Source organism: Colletes gigas, unplaced genomic scaffold (genome assembly GCF_013123115.1).
Source record: "Colletes gigas isolate AHSC1104 unplaced genomic scaffold, ASM1312311v1 Colletes_gigas_Sc00009, whole genome shotgun sequence".
In the NCBI taxonomy this organism is placed as follows: Eukaryota; Metazoa; Arthropoda; class Insecta; order Hymenoptera; family Colletidae; genus Colletes; species Colletes gigas.
In genome coordinates, this window is record NW_025106638.1 from 5,074,771 (window position 1) to 5,092,116 (window position 17,346).

The 17,346-nt window shown below is 30.3% G+C and overlaps 2 protein-coding genes across 6 annotated transcripts; one reads left to right on the forward strand and one right to left on the reverse strand.

Moving 5' to 3' along the window:
- Positions 1-477: 477 nt before the first annotated feature.
- Positions 478-5,167, forward strand: LOC122397297 (UPF0047 protein YjbQ). Of its 2 annotated transcripts, none has more exons than XM_043396410.1 (4): positions 478-880; positions 1,054-1,245; positions 1,656-1,792; positions 3,162-5,167. In XM_043396410.1, the coding sequence occupies exons 2-4, from the start codon at positions 1,086-1,088 to the stop codon at positions 3,375-3,377; spliced, it is 513 nt and encodes a 170-aa protein (XP_043252345.1). In that variant the 5' UTR covers positions 478-880; positions 1,054-1,085; the 3' UTR covers positions 3,378-5,167. The 2 variants fall into 2 exon arrangements, with proteins under 2 accessions (XP_043252345.1, XP_043252346.1); XM_043396411.1 differs by having other exon boundaries at positions 478-726.
- A 1,217-nt stretch (positions 5,168-6,384) lies between these two features.
- Positions 6,385-16,652, reverse strand: LOC122397273 (golgin subfamily A member 4). Of its 4 annotated transcripts, none has more exons than XM_043396360.1 (10): positions 16,171-16,652; positions 14,919-15,014; positions 14,634-14,853; positions 13,315-13,614; positions 13,061-13,257; positions 12,661-12,816; positions 12,175-12,463; positions 11,988-12,116; positions 11,676-11,916; positions 6,385-6,549 (listed from the first exon to the last, which is right to left on the reverse strand). In XM_043396360.1, the coding sequence occupies exons 2-10, from the start codon at positions 14,984-14,986 to the stop codon at positions 6,527-6,529; spliced, it is 1,623 nt and encodes a 540-aa protein (XP_043252295.1). In that variant the 5' UTR covers positions 14,987-15,014; positions 16,171-16,652; the 3' UTR covers positions 6,385-6,526. The 4 variants fall into 4 exon arrangements, with proteins under 4 accessions (XP_043252295.1, XP_043252294.1, XP_043252296.1 ...); XM_043396359.1 differs by lacking the exon at positions 6,385-6,549 and adding an exon at positions 7,812-8,046; XM_043396361.1 differs by lacking the exon at positions 6,385-6,549 and adding an exon at positions 11,503-11,603.
- Positions 16,653-17,346: the final 694 nt, after the last annotated feature.

Consider the following 17,346-nt stretch of genomic DNA (forward strand, 5'->3'; position numbering starts at 1 on the left):
AAACTCCGACCTTGTTCCTATGTGAATATAGTTAGGTTAAATCGCGCAACCATGTTCATGCTTAATTCTGGAGGGAAAAGGAAATCCGAGAACATTTCACGTACGTGTGACATAGTTTTATTATATAATTAACAATATCCAAACCCATGTAATTATGCACTCAATATAAAACAAAATTGTATTATTTATGTTAGCAATGTAAAACTGAAAATCAGTACGTCGTTGTACTTTTTAACCAGAATCCGTTCAGTAAAGGCCTGTCCAATGTTTGTCCCGTCTAAGTTTTTATTTTTGTTTTATTTTCTTTAAATTTATTAAGTTTTGCTCTAAACTTTACTGAAAATCCACGCAACAATATTAACACAGTGTCGCCCCGTTTAGTTTTGAGATACGACACTAGAGGCGTTTCTGTAACGATAAAAAAAAATCCAATAGCTATGCCTTCTACATCAGTTATCCTTCGTCCATGCGTCCGTCATCGAAAAAGCTCACATTATTGTTTGGATTACTATTCGAGTTATTCGTTCTCCGTAATTAAATATCTCTGAACAATATGACAGGCTATCGTTAAAATTCTACCAAAGTAGAACCGTCGATCGTAGAAGAACCAATCCGAATACCGAAAGTGATAACGATGATTTGGTTTAAAATTATTTTATCACGTCCTCTCACTATTAGTACGCGTACGTGATACTAATAGTGAACACATATTTCGTGTAGATGAAGGTGAGCGTGCATGTATGGAAAGCTCCGATACATACGTGCACGTTGAGTCGAATCATTATATTTCTCATAACCTTTTTTACCGATTACGGAGCACGCCGGATGCGAATTAGACAATCTTTAAAGATGTGGCTAAATCCCAACGTCTTGTAGCCGGGTAAGAGGCGAGACAACAGTAAAATCCCCCCCCAACATTATTATCCGATGGAGTGGACCGTTTTCTCTTGATTTTTTAACCCCTCCCGCCCCCCTCTGATCGAAATAGATTTTTCGTCGTGTCCACGATCACGTGAAAAAATTTTTTTTTTTTTTATATATCCAAACTTCTAGTCGAGCGTGTATTCTCTACGGTTTATCATATCATGGCCTCGTCAAACAAAAAAATTCAAATCGGCTCGGCTTGGTTTCAAACGAAAATTAACCTAAGACCGCAGCGTCGAGGCATCCATCACGTCACCGAGGAAATATTGAGAAGAATCCCGGAACTCTGCGAATTCTCCGTCGGAATATGTCACATACAAAGTAAGCCACGTTACGAAACAATATTCCAAAATAATATTACTAGGCCTATGTAGTGAAATTGGATGATTCAATTTTATTTTTGGTAATTCCAATTTTGTTGGTTTATTTAACACAAACACACAAACTAAATATCACAAGCTTCAAACACTTGTTGTTTGACTTTTATTTGGTCGAATTTCTGTAGTAGTCTGTATAGTCACCATGTGACTATATTGTGTATAGATCTGTAATATTGTACTTTATTAAGTTCAGTAGCAAATATTTTTTGTCATTGCTATTGAGTTTGAGTGTTAATTAGAGTCTGGAAATTTGACCACATAACAGATAAAGTATTAGAATTTCTGTGCGACAATGAATTCTGTTTAGATTGTTGGCAAGGCATAAATGAAAAAGCTGTTTATAATTTTCAGTACTTCACACATCTGCAAGTTTAGCATTAAACGAAAATTGGGATCCGGATGTTAGAGATGATGTAGAAATGATGCTTAATAAAATAATTCCTGAGGGATTGGCCTATCGACATAGTTGCGAAGGACCAGACGATATGGTGAGATTACAGAATGTGTTTTTAATATAGGCAGGCAGGTACAAGAAAAAAATAAATGTAGTTATCATTTTCTATATATATTCCTTACGGTGTACATTTTAACATAATATATATTACTGTTATTTTGAGTAAATTCATTGAAGAACAACCATAGAACCTGTAGAAATCTATGAAAATTTCAGAAAGTAGTTGGCAGTTAATGGGTTAATATTAACTTAAGATTAAGGATATTATTATTTAATTTTTGATAATGCAAATGGATAACAAAGGAAGATAATTTATTAAAAAGAAGATTGTACATATATATTTTAATTTTGGTAACCGAATAATAGGGATGTTCAAGTATCTGACATTTCAGGTTTGGATTAGGATCTGAAAGTTTGTTGTATGAAATTCATAATATAATATTAATTTAATTTAATTTATTCGTTATTACTAATTTGTTGATACAGAGTATTCGCAAAATTATGGTACTGGCAAGGATGTGATTTTTCACATTAAACGGCCGAAAATGTAAAAAAAAATTTTTTTTCATACAAGTTTTTATTTTCGAGAAAATCGAGTTTGTAAATTTATTAAATATACATGCACTTCAATAGAGTCTATTTCGTTTGATCACATTGCTGCTTGTACTTATAAACAATATTAATCGAGATGTGATATAATTTTAATAATTAATAATAAATAGTTGTAATAACCAGTTGCTGCAGAAGTATTACCAGCGCAAGCTTCTAATGTACAGATCATATTCATGTATTTACAATTGGTATACCTTACCATTACGATAGCTCCAGAAATACTAGGAGTTCAAATCTACAATCAGCCCTTGACTGTAATGAAATAAGATAACTTTAGGTCTAGAACCTTCGATATTGTTTATAAACAAAAATAGCAGTGGGGGTTGTAAATCAGACCAGGCAAACGAAACGGACTGTGTTTAAATACACGCGTATCGAGCGAATTTACAAATTCGATTTTGTCGAAAATGAATCTCCGAATGAAAAAACTTGATTCTAGATTTTCCACTCAGTTTTATGCGAGGAATCACCTCCTTGTTGGTTGTACTATGATATTGCGAACTATATAATTAAAAATTAAAAGAAGTTTACATTATGAGTGGTTTTAACTCAGATCCAATTTCGATTTCTGGTTCCAGAAATGTTAGCTAGTTAAAATTGTAGTAGAAAAAATAACCTTTTTTCCCTTGAACAACATAACTTAGCATTTTTTATTAATTTATATTAAACTAAAATTGAAATTTTAGGCTTAGTATATGGAGAAACATACGTATGATGAATAAAATGAACTTTGATGTATTTTTAATAATCTGTGAGGTTCCGCAGTATTTTGATAGTTGTATTTCTTTTAGCCAGCGCACGTAAAGGCATGTTTCCTGGGCTCTTCGTTGAGCATTCCGATAACCGATGGGAAGTTGACGTTGGGAACGTGGCAAGGGATCTGGCTATGCGAGCACCGCAACGACGCCGGAAGTCGCAAGGTCGCCATAACGTTGACCGGTTGCCTGAGGGGTTCAGCGAGCAGCCCATTGAGTCCTGTTAGCCCCATCGCTTCGACTAGCAGCTAGGACCACTCACACCCCCAACGGCGTGGCAACCGTCAACTGGGCATATCCGCATCCAAGTATTCGAGCTAGCAGCCGCTTAATTTTAGCAATATTCTAAGAGTCTAATTATAAAAAACGATGGAAACAAACAAAGAGTGTATGGATACTTTCAAACCTTAAGAAGTGAACAAAAAAAAATATAAATCTTTCTTAAGAAAGATTACTCATTATTCATCGACCTAATTACGATTCCTTTCTGTTATGAAAGTTTAATCGATTGATGGGGAATTTTTTGGAGGGTAACCAAACAGAACCTATACCGACAATATTTATTGTTAAAAATAAAAGAAACCAGGTTATTTCAATAGAATCGATTTATCGTATAATTAAATTCCAAAAGACGAGTACAAGTATCCAGCACTCTTAGAATCGATACTTAATGCATTCCGACGAAAAATGCGTCCAATACTCCGAATTTAAATTGATATAGCTTTATTTAAGAGATCCCTTTTTGTAAAGAGCGAAAAAGGTAAAAAAACGAGACGTTGCGTTATTTTTTACGGATACGTAAGGAAATATTCTCCAGGCTAGAGTGCGTGCAATTCGTTAACAACTCTCTTGAAATCTCACTGCTTGTCATAGGATCATTTTTTGATGACCTTTCCCATCGCATCGGGGGTGTAAATAGGTTACCATCGACTCTTCTTTGCTGTGCTAAACGTAATCTAGAAAATCGGTGTTTTGAAAAGCTCGAAAACATGGAAACGACGAGTCTAGAATTATTATAACTTGAAAATGTAATATAGAAAGGACCGATCTAAACCGTAATCGAAAAGATTTCCGGAGGATCTAGCACTGCAAAGAAATCTCGTGTTATACAGATTATTTATAAAGTTACCAAATTAACTGAAAAAAAGCTTGTCGTGGGGAGCTTGTTGAATCGTATCTCGTAACACTGTTAAGTAAACAGTCGATGTTAGTTGTTAATCTTCCTTCGTAAGTAGAATAAAAACCGGTCGTCCGTTTAATTAACTGACGGGCGTGCTTATAATGTAAATCCGATGCAAAGTAGCTTAATTAAATCATTAACGGGCTCAAAAGTTATAATTAATCGAGGATTACCAACATCTAGCAAATCATTATCTTTTCGTGGAAACCGAATTGCCACAATTTCGGAGAAACGAAGCGAATTTTAGATTCCCGAAGGTAATTACGACGATTGGGAAAGGGAAAGTTAATTATTATATACGTGTATGTGACTGGAACTTGCATACTTCGTTTTATAAATTGTAGGCGAATTGGTAATCGTATCTTTGCAAGCCAATTACTGTGAAACACTATTACAATACATTTTACAATTTAACGATACGTAAATATATATTTAATCTCATCTTCAACATTTGCAATTCATTAGAACTCATGTTTTTGTTTTTTAGGTGAGCTTTCTGAGTCTTATTTTTAGAATTATTTCTTGGTTTTTTGGGGTTCTGAGTCAGATTTAAGTCTAAGAACCCGAAGATTTGTGGGTTTTTAGATTTTCAGATTTGCAATTTCATTAAATCTCGTCTTTCTGTTTTTTTAGTTGGGGTTTTTAAGCTTTCTTTCGGGAATTTTATGATTATTTCTTAGTTTTAGGAGTTCTGGTTCAGGGAATCCAAAAATATGCTAAATATGGGTACTCACATGGGATTTTAGACTAATGTTTTTTAAATTTCTAATCGTTTTTCCACTATATGGAAGAGAATTTAAATTTAAAAAATGAAACAATTAATAATCTGTTGTATAGGAGGTTTAATTTTTTTCTTACAATTTGTTGGTAATTTTTTTATGAAGAAACTATAAAACTGTTTACTATAATAATTCAAAGGTATATTTATACATTTTTTTATTAGTAATTATAACTTTTTCCAACGCACAAACAATGAAAATTGTCAGATCCTATTAAAGGTTACAAGATTCAGGTTCCACGACCCAAACCTGACTCGAAACCCATCTAAATTGATTTCAAATTCAACTAGTATTTCTTTCCCTGAATTTTCAAACTGAAAACCTTCCTCACAGATGATTTCCACAAACAATATATAAATTTATCATTTTGTGAGCTCGCAAAGACAATTTTTCAACTTCACATAAAATGCATGGTCGACGATTATCGCGTTTGTTATGATTATATAAACTAAAAGTAAGAAATTCGATTCGTTGAACGAAGGAAAAAAACAAATAAAATTGAAAAGCCTCGTATTAATCATGCGAATTTGTAAGAAATTGATAACGTATACTGGCAATTAATCTAAGTCTTCTGTACGAAGCATAAGGTAAATTGTAAGTGACATTTATAATGTTTATTATTTTATTTATACGGCATACTAATTTGGGTATGGTTTCTCATTTTTTGAGAAAAAAAAAAACAACAAATTTTCTTATTCCGATAAAATGATGTTAAAAAGACGTTGATGTAATATAATTGTGTGTACAATCTGCAAAGTTGTTCCAATGTTTCTCAGTCTTTTTCCTATCTATATAAACAACAACAACAACAAAAACAAAAAAAAGATAGTAATATCAAACGCTATACTAATTACTCTAGTGTCTTTTGACAATATCCATATTTTATCCCACGTTCAACGTAAGATTAAAATTATATTAATTATTAATGGGAAAAAATATTGAATTGAAATCCGTCAGTTCTGTACAAAAATATTTCATAATTTTTAATTTTCAATATTTTACTATTTATTCAGAAGAATGACGAAATCCCATTTTTTATTTTATAAAACCTTCTTTATTAAAAATGAAAATTAACAGTTTTGTGCAAAAATATTTTACAAATTTTTTATTTTTAATAATACTTTGTTATTCATGTAGAAGAATTATGAAATCCTTTTTCATTTGGCAAAACCTTTATTAGAGATGTAAACTGGCAGTTTTATACGAAAATATTTCACAATTTTAAATTTTTAATAGTATTTTACTATTTATTTAGAAAATTACGAAATCTTGTTTTTTATTTTATAAAGCCCGATTATTAATAACTCGGTATAAGTTAATGACAATTAATTGGACATATTTGTAACTAAGAATAACTGACGTTCAAACAAACCAATTTCTAATTTATTTGTTAAGTTATTAAATAATTATACAAATTTTTCTAAATAAGATTCCATTAGTTTTTATTTAGCTGGATATAGTGGACCTGCATCATTAAAAATTAATTAAAAAATTAACGATAGAAACGAACGTATTAATGTTACTAATTGTATATATATATAAAAAAATGATACTTAAATGAACAAACTAAAATATCATAATTACGAGCTATAGCGTGAATTGAAAATTTAATTGCAAATGTTGTATATTATTCTTTAAACTATAGATGAATAAACAATTGTTTGTATAAAATAAGAACCATGGTTAGACATAATTATATTACTTCAAAAGGAATCTGCGTGATACAAAATTAATAAAATATACGATTATGCTATCTGATCACTAACCACGACTTTAATTTCTTTTTATTTAAGAAATTTTATATATTTTTGTCTTTTAATTCTTTGTAAATCTTAGTAATCAGTAAATTTGCATACCATTACATTAGAATATGATAGTAAAATTTTATCACAAAATTAGAAATTAAATAAATCAAACAATACATTATTTTAAAATTAAATCATATAGGTTATACATTTGGAAATTTCAAATGTAAACCTAAAAAATGCATTGTCGAGAAAAACATTAAACAAAAAAGTTTTTCAATTTCAAGGGGGGAATATAACTGTAACATTTATTTTTTATTTGTTGATCGATTTCAAGGTTATTTGAAGATCAACATTGTATGTTAAAATGGAAACCTACATTTATATATATTTGCAGATTATTATTTTATAGGAAAAAGGAAAGAAGTTTTGTAGGGGAAATTGTTTGTTACTTATTTTAAAAAGATTATTAACAAAATAGAAAGCTAAATTTTACTAACGAAATTACTTTATTTTTTGTTGTTTTTTTGCTTTCACATGATTTGCAATGCGATAAGAGTCGCATAATAGAGTTTCACAATTTTCAAAGTTTCCAAAATAAAATTTATTGTAAAATTACCTTTTTAATGGTTTTGAATTTGTGTACTATTCTATATGTTATATTCTTAATGTTTGGTTCCCACTTGAATACTACAGATTTAAAATTTTTTCATAAACAAAAGTTTTATTTTATTAAATATCTTTTTAAGAACTTGCTCAATTAAACACGAGGAATCAGAGTTTTACCAATTTACAATTAATTACCATTCTTTATTTAAATGGTAATAATTATTTAGTAATGATTCGTAAAGTTATTTCATTAAATGTGAATAGAAAAGATCACTATTTAAGAATATTGTTACATTAATATTACAAATTTGGTGTCAGCACCATTACTATCACGACAATGTGATTTTTGTATTTAAAATTCTTTATTAAAATGTTATTTCCAAGCCTTAAACATTCGTCCACAGTATAGTACTTAAATAATATACCTTTTACAAAAAGTTATGAATATAATACATTTTTTCAACGTATATATAGGTAGCTTATCAAAATATTGCACTTATATATTTCGATTAGTATTTTAATTAACATTAAATGGATCTTTAATACGGTTCATATAGCATCAAATTAATTCCTTGTCTTATAATAATAATTATATGCTATAATCAGGTCTGAAAATATAATATATCAGGTCTGATATATTATTTATATGTATATTTTTTCAAATTTTCTTTTTTTATTGAAAAAATTTAATAATATAAAAATATATCGATCCAAACCTACTATATTTTAATCATTTTCATTTATGGTAAACTTTCGTTATTTTATAACCTTAAAGTTTAAAACAATTGCAACTTACTTAAAACACAGAGTAATTTGGACCAATATATATAATACAGTGAGCGTTAATATAATGTTAACATTCATAATTTTCAATTTTTCTTTGAAATAATTTAAAAAGTATGAAAGAAAAAGAGGGTTGTTCTCTCGAATAACACTCACGACCAATCAACATGAATTTTGAAAGGGTTGGAAGGGAAGGGAAGGGAAATTGATATTAAATATAGATAACATTTTATCTTTGGGAATTTAATAGTTTCAAAGATATTAGGTTAGGTTTGGAGCGAGTGCGACACTAAACATACAGTTGCTCATAAAATTGAGTATACACCACTTGATCACTTGAAAAGTGGGTAAAATTGTTGGCCGAACTATTGTACAATACAGAAAATTATAAACAATTATCGATAACCGATTTATCTGCCAACAAGTCAAAAGAAATCCAAGAATAAATCTGAGAAATTTAACGAACGAGGTATTAACTCGAATTACAAAAAGTATATCGGTGGAAACAATTCGAAGAACAAAGGGTACAACGGAAGAATGGAAGAAACCTTATATCTCAAAGAAGAATAGGGAAAAGTGTTTACAATTCGCTAAAACCTTTGTTAATTGTGACGAAAACTTTTGGAAAAATGTTACAGTTTCTGATGAAACTAAAATAAACTTATTTGGACATGATGGAAAAAAACAAATTGTATGGAGGGAGTCCAATACAGAACATCACGTTCGCAATACCTGTTCGATAGTCGAACACTGAGGAGGCTCGGTGATGTTATGGGGTTGTTGTATAGCTCAAAATGGTACCGGGAATATAGAATCTATTGACGGTACCATGGATAAAATGAAATACTTAAATATTTTAAAAACAAACTTATAACAATCGGCTGAAAAGTTACAAATACCGCCTATATACCATTCTTCCTCGAGAAGAAGGCGCAGCGTGTTTACATCCTCACTTCTGTTGCAGTCCACTGACTCACAGGTATTGGTCGAGAACGGTGACAAAGATCGGTGACAGCCAATCAGCGGACTGCAGCAAGAGTGGGGATGTAAACACGCATCTTACGTTGTACAAGAATGGTTGTTAATGAGATGAAATTGTCACCTTCTTTCTGAATGGGTGAAAAATTGTTTTATTTTAAATTAAAGTAAAGGAAATTTTTTAAATGCTCTGAAATTTCAGTTAGTGTTTTCGGGTTGTCTATCACTTGGTATAAGTTTGTTTATCGACTCTATATTAAACAGTAGTAATCAACACTTTGATCGTGTATGTAACGTTTAAAAATAGCGTTGTATCGGATAACTGATTTCTATGGCAAATCGTATATTATTTAGTAGTTACAGTACTGTTGTTGCGAGTACATGTAGCAGAGAGTGACTTATTCAACTCTGTCTCACTATCTTCTCATGTACACAGGTTTAAAAACTGAACTTCAATCTGATTTTACTTCATCTTACCGGGAAAAGTTTGTGGATCGTTTGAAATAGCCGCGAAATTGTACGAATGCGAAGCTGAGCGAATGAAACGAGTGTGAACGAGAGAGAGAGAGAGAGAGAGAGAGAATGTGTATATGTATAAACAGGTGAAGTGCTGAGCGGCAGGCAGAATAAGTGTAAAGCGAATAGAAATAAAGTGTGTCGAAGTATTGAAGCGAATTTAAAGAGAAATTTGAGGTGTGGTCGCTCGAGCCTATACCCACCATAAATTTTACAACAAGCTCAGAAGTGGGATTAGATATCCGTAACATTAAGTACTATAATATTGTGTGCGTGCAAAGTAATTGTGACATACGGTGGCTCGTGAAGTCGTGAACCGCGTGGCGAAATTACCGTTTAGTGAGGAGTGTTTGGCGTAGTGGTACGGAATAGTTTTCTTGCGTATTTAATAAACGAGGGTTCGAACAGGTGTGTGTCGTGGATACTGTTGCGAACGGGAAAATCGACAGAGGAAAATTCGGGACGAGAATGTCGCGAGATAAAAACAGACTCTTTTTAAATTAAAGAGATATTGGCACCACAAAACATGATGTTCCTCATCAACCTTAAGTTAATGAGAAAATTTGTTATCCCTACACTGTGAAACGATGGGGAATGGAGTCACTATTTATATAAAAGAGATGCCAAGGAAAAGTGACACGATGCAAAAGACATTATACATACCATGCCTTCAAAAAGAAGACAAATTTCATTGTCTATTAGAAATTGACAGAGAAAATAAAGCAATGGAAATAAAATTGCCAGAGTAAGAGGGTATATATCAGAACTACATAATCACAATTGCGGACAACATAGACCTCCAACTACATGAGATACAATTCGCGATAAATAGCACACGTCATAGAGTCATGCAACGCACCCCGTTCGAGATTTCTTTTGTTTGTCAGTCGCAGTCTGTTAATCCTATGTGCGTTATACAAAGCACGTGAGCAGTAAAAAAATTATGTGTTATTTCACTAAAATTAAATAGTATCATTTATGTATATATGATGTGTTCTCATGTATTATTAAGAGTTAATAATAATAAAGCTATTAATACTTATAGGTGTTAACTTGTTTTGTTGGTTGCATTATTAATTTGTTTATTGCTCATTTATAATTTAAAAAAATCTATTAGTATGTAAAAGACAAATTAAATTTTCAGTATTATACACCCTTTTCTTGTTTTTTTTTTCATATTTTTTAAGTTATTTTAAAGAGAAGTTGAAAATCTCAAGTGTCAACTTTATATTGATACTCACTGTATATGTATATTATCCATTGTTAAACAAATATTTATCATAAAATAAAAAAAATTGAACAAATATATCTGTTATGAAACAAAAAAGTAGTAAATGTACATGTGTAATTTAATGATAAAGATTGTCTTACTTTGTTTCTACAATTGAACAAATATTTTTTTCAAAACTAGTATCGCGAATTTTGAGTCAATTAAAAATGTTTTTGCAAATATATTTTTATTAACACTATTCCTAATAACATTAAAATTTTTAATTCTTACTTGAAATTATTTTTGAAGTTTAATCGTTTTTCGTTCAAAATATAATATTAAAAATATATATATTTGTATATAAATGCAAATTTTTTACAATTTTAATTTTCAATTATTTCCCAAATTTAATTATTTTTTTTCCAATTGATTTTTCAACTTTTCTTATACTAATTATTAAATTAATTTAGTTGGATCTTTTTTTCCAATAAATATGTTTCTTTAACATATTTTGTGTTTATTTCCACAATTTGCATTCGAATTGTCGAAAAATACCTTTATAATTTTAATTTGAAATTGTCTTTTTCTATATAAAATTAATTATTTTTAAAAAAATACTCAATTTTACCGATGTTAATAAAATTTTGTCAGATTAAAACTTTCTACTGTTTCAAGGCACTACATAAAAATGAAAGATTTAGTTAATTGCAGGTTTAATGATGTGATTAACAATTTCTGGCAGTGGCTTACCATCCGGTTTGCTATCGGATTCGTTGCAATCTTTACAATTTTCTGGAATTGGATGTGGTCCAGGAAATCTTAAATCATTAGCTTTGTCTTGAACCTCTTTAAACGAAGCTTTAATATTATCCAAAGCCGTTCCTAATCCTATTTTTATTTGATTGAATTCTTGAGTAACCAATGAAAGTCTTCCCAAAAGATAATTCAAATTTTTATCAACTTCAGTCATTCTTTCAGTTATTTCTCCCACCTAAACGATTAAATATTCATAATAAACAATTGTATTTGTGCTTTGAAGTTCATTAGAAGTTTAATAATCACCTTATTGTCCATTCCACCCATGGTGGAAATGGTACCATTAACATATTTCTCATTTTGTTTGTGCAATTTATCCAAAGCTCTTGCACTTTCCGTCATTTGTTGATACATCACATTTATTTGTCTCCAAACCTTTTATAAATTTTTATAAATTAGTTATTAATATTAAAAGTTGATGTTTAGAGATTACCTGATTCATCTCTTGTTCCATTTTTGTGGTCAGATTGGCCAGAGCACCATTTTGATTGTCCATTATGTCTTGGGATATTCCATCGAATCTTTGGTTTAAGGTATTATTTATATTTAAACTTTGTGACTTCACTAAATCGCCTACTTCTAAAAGGATTTGATGGACTCCGTATTCTACTCGTTTTTTAGTATCTAAAACATGATCTGCCATCGAAACCATCACTGATTGTCCCTTTTCTAGGTCATTTAATTCCTCGTTCACGTGTTCAGAATTTTTCGCCAAGTCCATTCTGAAATTTTCGATCTTTAGATTAAGAATTGTTATTAGAAACTTTCCATTTCTTTTATAGATAATTATAGTTTCTAGCAATTTATGTCGAAACTACATATAATAAGTTGCATAATAAATTAATTTTTCGTTGTAATTTTGGAATTATTCCACGGTTTCATTTGTTGTTAAAAATACAGAATTGTATAATAATGTTACCTAAGAGTTTCTATAGTGTCTTTAGTTTCGTCTTTGGTCTCTGCTAGCTTGCTTTCAATGTCGTTGGTGCTCCTTGCAACAATTTCTTTCAAAGCATGCTTCGTTTCTTGCAAAAGTATTTGAGTTTCATTATGAAGAATTTCTAACTTGTCAACTCTAAACAATAAAAATTAACAAATTCTTATTTCTTATTTACAAATAAATCTTTGCCATAAATTTATAATTTAAATATTGTTTTAGAGCTTAAAATTCTAACGTTTGATGTAGATTTATTTCTTAATTTGCAAACAATTTCTATCCGAGCCATGGATCTATAATTTAAATATTGTCTTCAAACTCACGATTTTTTAATTTGAAAAAAATTATAAGCTGGTTAAAATTGTTTAAAACATGGATGTACCTTGGTAATTCTTTAATTTGATCGTAAGTATTTTCCAAAACCTTTTTCATAGGCGAAAAAGTTTGAACATGCTCATTGATATTAGAAATCATGTCGAACTGTGGTTCTTGCAATTTCTTTTTAATATTTTGCGAGTGTTCCCTAACTTTCTCCAATAAGATTTCCAGATCCCTGAATCTCGAATCGATATCCTGGATCTAGAAAGTATTTAATTTTAATATATATTTTTTAATACTTTATAACGAATTAATTACCTTGGTTATTAAACCTTCAGTTATTCTAGTTTGAATGTTGGTAGTTTCTTTCAATTTCGTCGCCTCGGATTTGAAAACTGACTCAGCTTTGGATATTTTTTCAATTAATAATGTTTCTGTATCATTCAATTTTGAAATTACTGAAGAATCGTTATTAACAGATGGAGCTGTTACTGTAGATTGATTATTTACTTCAGATACTTTGCTTTCAATATCCGTGAGCCATCCTTCTAGTCGACTTTCTAAATTTTCCAAAGTATCGACGGTTTTCTGCATTTGTATTCTTTCTCGTTCATCTCTCTAAAGAAAAATAGTAATTTGAAGAAAAAGAAACATTACAAATAGTAAATTGAATTTGTTGCGATTGGGAGTACAGTTATGGACATAATTGAATGAATGCAAGAATAATTCTTTAAAATCCTCTGTATTTCGTTATTATGATTATCTGTAAATCTTTATGTACATTGATAAAATGCTGTTGCATACTTTAGATGCAATCGATACACAAGAATAAAAGAAATTATGTTCACATTGTGTACACCATTTGATACTGTTTAACTTTGTCTCAGGACATCTTTTTATATCTTTAACCGTTTTAGATATAGCTTGCCCTAATTGCATAGGACACCTATGTTATGTATATGCAGTGTAACCAATTTAAGGCTAGAGTTACACGAGCGTTGCGTTGCCGTTGCGTTTCTATGTTTTTCATGGCTTGACAAAATCGGCGTTCCTATATCTGTCTTGGTTGTTTTCAATTGCAAGACAAGGGAAAATATACAAACCCAACGGCAATGCACTGCTCGTGTGACTCTAGGCTAAATCGACCCACTTGAATATCTTCAAAACTGTTGATGTTATCAAAAAATGTTTCAGGTAAAACTTGAATTGTTTCAGAGGCTACATAATCTGATGCGAGTAAGCTTTTCATACATAGAAGCATAGAGGGCATGCAATAGTCAACTTTATTTTTTTAAATGGAGTCATATATTCTTTAATGAAATCATTCAGTGCAACTAGTTATTCTCTACATAAAAGTACTGAACTATTTACGGCGAAGAATCATTAGTTTAGAAGATATTTTAAATTCAATACTTGTGATGCCATCCACAATATTGAAATTAAAATATCTTCTTAACTACTGCTTTTTCATCATAAGTAGTTTAGTATTTTTGGAAAATGATACTCACATTACACTACATACACATTCTCTGAAATCATTCAACTTTTGTTCGAAATATATTTTAATATTGTAAACAGTTTTAAAAATATTAGAATAGTTTCATTTAACATTTCGTTTCAAAGAGTAATTAAAATACCTGGGAAATTAACTGTTCAATTCCATTAACTTTTTCATCCAGTTTTGTAAATTGCATTTGCAAAGTATTGATCGTCAACATGCGTTTGGTCAAAACTGTAAGAGTTTTCTTCAACTGTTCGCCAAGTTGGCGTTCCCTGGCCTCGTGCCTCTCCAGCTTCTCAGTATTCTCTCGCATCATGTGCACCAGACTCAACATAGCTTCTTTAATATCTTCATGTCTAAAAATAAACTTAATTCCTTCTCTAACCCATCCCTAATTTAAAAAGAAAATAGTAGAACTTACGTAATTTCTCTTGCACTATCAAGATTGATACAAAGTAATTGTAAAAGTACTATCAAAATATACTTCATCTTTTCAACACTTTTGACTATCTATTATCTGAAACAAAGGAATAATATTATTCCATGATGTTCCTTATTTAGGTTTACCTTTAAACCAATCAATAACTATAATTGACTTTGAAACTGCCAAAGTAGACACTGTGTCTTTTAAAGAAGTTTTAATACTTCCATTGCATGATTAATTGAATATAGTGTTAATGAGATAAGGAGCTAAGAGGTCAGCCGATGACTCTTCGATGAGTAAAAGCATCTTTGTTGATAAATTATGGCAATAAAAAAATATTATCATATAGACATTCCTTTTAGACGATTGAAACTTGATATAGATAATATTTATTCGGTTGTTTCTTGTTTGAACAAATTGAAACAAATATATTTTAGTCTAATATACGATATGACTATTAAAATGAAAATTGATCCATAGATTTAGAATTATCTGTAGATTTGCAAATATGTGACTTATTTGATTAGAGCCATTTTTATTGCAATAAATTTCTATCAAGTTTGTTAACTATTATTGGCATAAGAAATTAATTAAATTTGTTCTAGGAAGATGGAAATATTTATAAATCAATGTTACTAATTAGTAGAATTAAATTGGAATTTTGTAACGAAATTGTTTCAAATGATTTTAAAACATAGTTTGATAAGAATAAGGTTTGTAAATTAAAGATTTTAATTTTAATGCAAAATAGGCTTATTAGTACGATTTATTACATTTTCTTTTATTCTTGAAAATAATTTTAAAATATAGTTTACTACAAACAGGATTCATAAGTTAAATAAACATTCAATTTTAGTGCAAAACAGGTCTCTTTCTTTAATTTATTATATTGTATTTTCAAATTTTATGACACTTGTTTCGAACATCAAATTTATAAACAATAAAAACTCTTGTAAGGTCGATAAATTAATCGTTTCGTGTTATGATTACAAACATCGTCCACCATTTTGATACAGATAACCGAGGTTCAAAATAAACGGAATTATATAAAACATTATAAACAATTAGAATTATTTTTAATAGATAACAATGAAAATTGTAAACTTTTACAATAAGAAAAATTCAAACAACTATTTTAATAAAGTTTGACGAGGCAAATTTGTTACAACTTGCGGGGAAAAGACACCAAAAGCAAGTAATAAACAACTTTTTGAAAAGTTGGATTATTAAACAAAAGTTTATTACTTACGTAAATAATAGTTCTGATTGATTCCTTTGTGTAAAAATGGAAGGAGCGTTAACGTTCTGTTTTCTTATTCGATCGACAAAGGACTGATAGTCGTATCATTAGCTAAGTCCACATTTCGATTTTTAAAACAAACTTTGCTCGAGGCATATCCACCGATCCCTTATATACTGGACGCGGTAACAGTGTTGGCAGTGTTACCAAATCGTGCACCGGGGCACCAGGAATTTCCCGTTCCACATTCACACACTATGCCCGATCATGTGTACGTGAGTTCGTAGAGGCTACACTCGCCCTTTTTCTCGACACTCCGAAATGCTCTTACTTGAGACTAGTGTGGTCAGATTTAGCATAATTGAGTGCATCGACGGCAACGCTAGTAACGACGAACTTTCTTTAGCGCTTAACAGAGTGGTGGGGAAAGCAGATACATACTAGCGCACAACGTTGAGAAATCGAAAAAGAGGGCGAATATGAGCTTTTTTCCTTCTCATTCTTGCAAAAGCTGAAACACGACCTCACGACAATAAGCGTATGATTTCGAATCTTGACTCCCCGGGCATTTTTACTTTCCGACCTATGTAGGTACAAAGAAAGCAATATCTAAAAAAAATAGCGTTTGTATTACATACACGTTATATTACATCACATCTTGCTGCGTCTGCAAGCGAACTCAAGTTCGCTTGAAAACGCATGCACTATAACCACAGTCTAATAGCAAAACATCCCACCATTCCCACCTTATGTAAATGTAAACAATTGTATCAATTTTTCATTTTCTATGGCTCGTGTGTATATTAATAAAAATTAATGCATTTACGAGTTTGTTTTTCATTATATTAGTTTAAATATTTTAATATACGGCGTGTTGCAATATTACAAATAAATAACGATATTTTACATTTCTCTCCTGATAGTAAAGACCACCACTTTCCTGTGGTTTCCATTGACCGGTAGCGTGCACATTATTATTTTACGCATCGTTAAAATTATTTTTTTTTATGTAAAGTTATGTCGAATATATAACACTTGATTTTGTATAATAAATCGATACAGTTATCGAAAAAGATAACGGGGAAAGTTTGTATTAATCTATTTTTCTAGTCATTAATTCTTCTGTTTAGATCATATCTTTAAAAAATAATTGCTCTTGTAGGTTGTTGTACCTTCCTACATAAG

Bases quoted from the DNA above. Each gene is read 5' to 3' on its own strand.
- LOC122397297 (XM_043396410.1), top strand. From the start codon at position 1,086: ATGGCCTCGTCAAACAAAAAAATTCAAATCGGCTCGGCTTGGTTTCAA. The intron at 1,246-1,655 runs GTAAGCCACGTT...TATAATTTTCAG, and splicing joins CGGAATATGTCACATACAAA to TACTTCACACATCTGCAAGT. The intron at 1,793-3,161 runs GTGAGATTACAG...TATTTCTTTTAG, and splicing joins GCGAAGGACCAGACGATATG to CCAGCGCACGTAAAGGCATG.
- LOC122397273 (XM_043396358.1), bottom strand. From the start codon at position 14,986: ATGAAGTATATTTTGATAGTACTTTTACAATTACTTTGTATCAATCTT. The intron at 12,817-13,060 runs GTACATCCATGT...TTTATTGTTTAG, and splicing joins CAAATTAAAGAATTACCAAG to AGTTGACAAGTTAGAAATTC. The intron at 12,464-12,660 runs GTAACATTATTA...CGAAAATTTCAG, and splicing joins GACACTATAGAAACTCTTAG to AATGGACTTGGCGAAAAATT.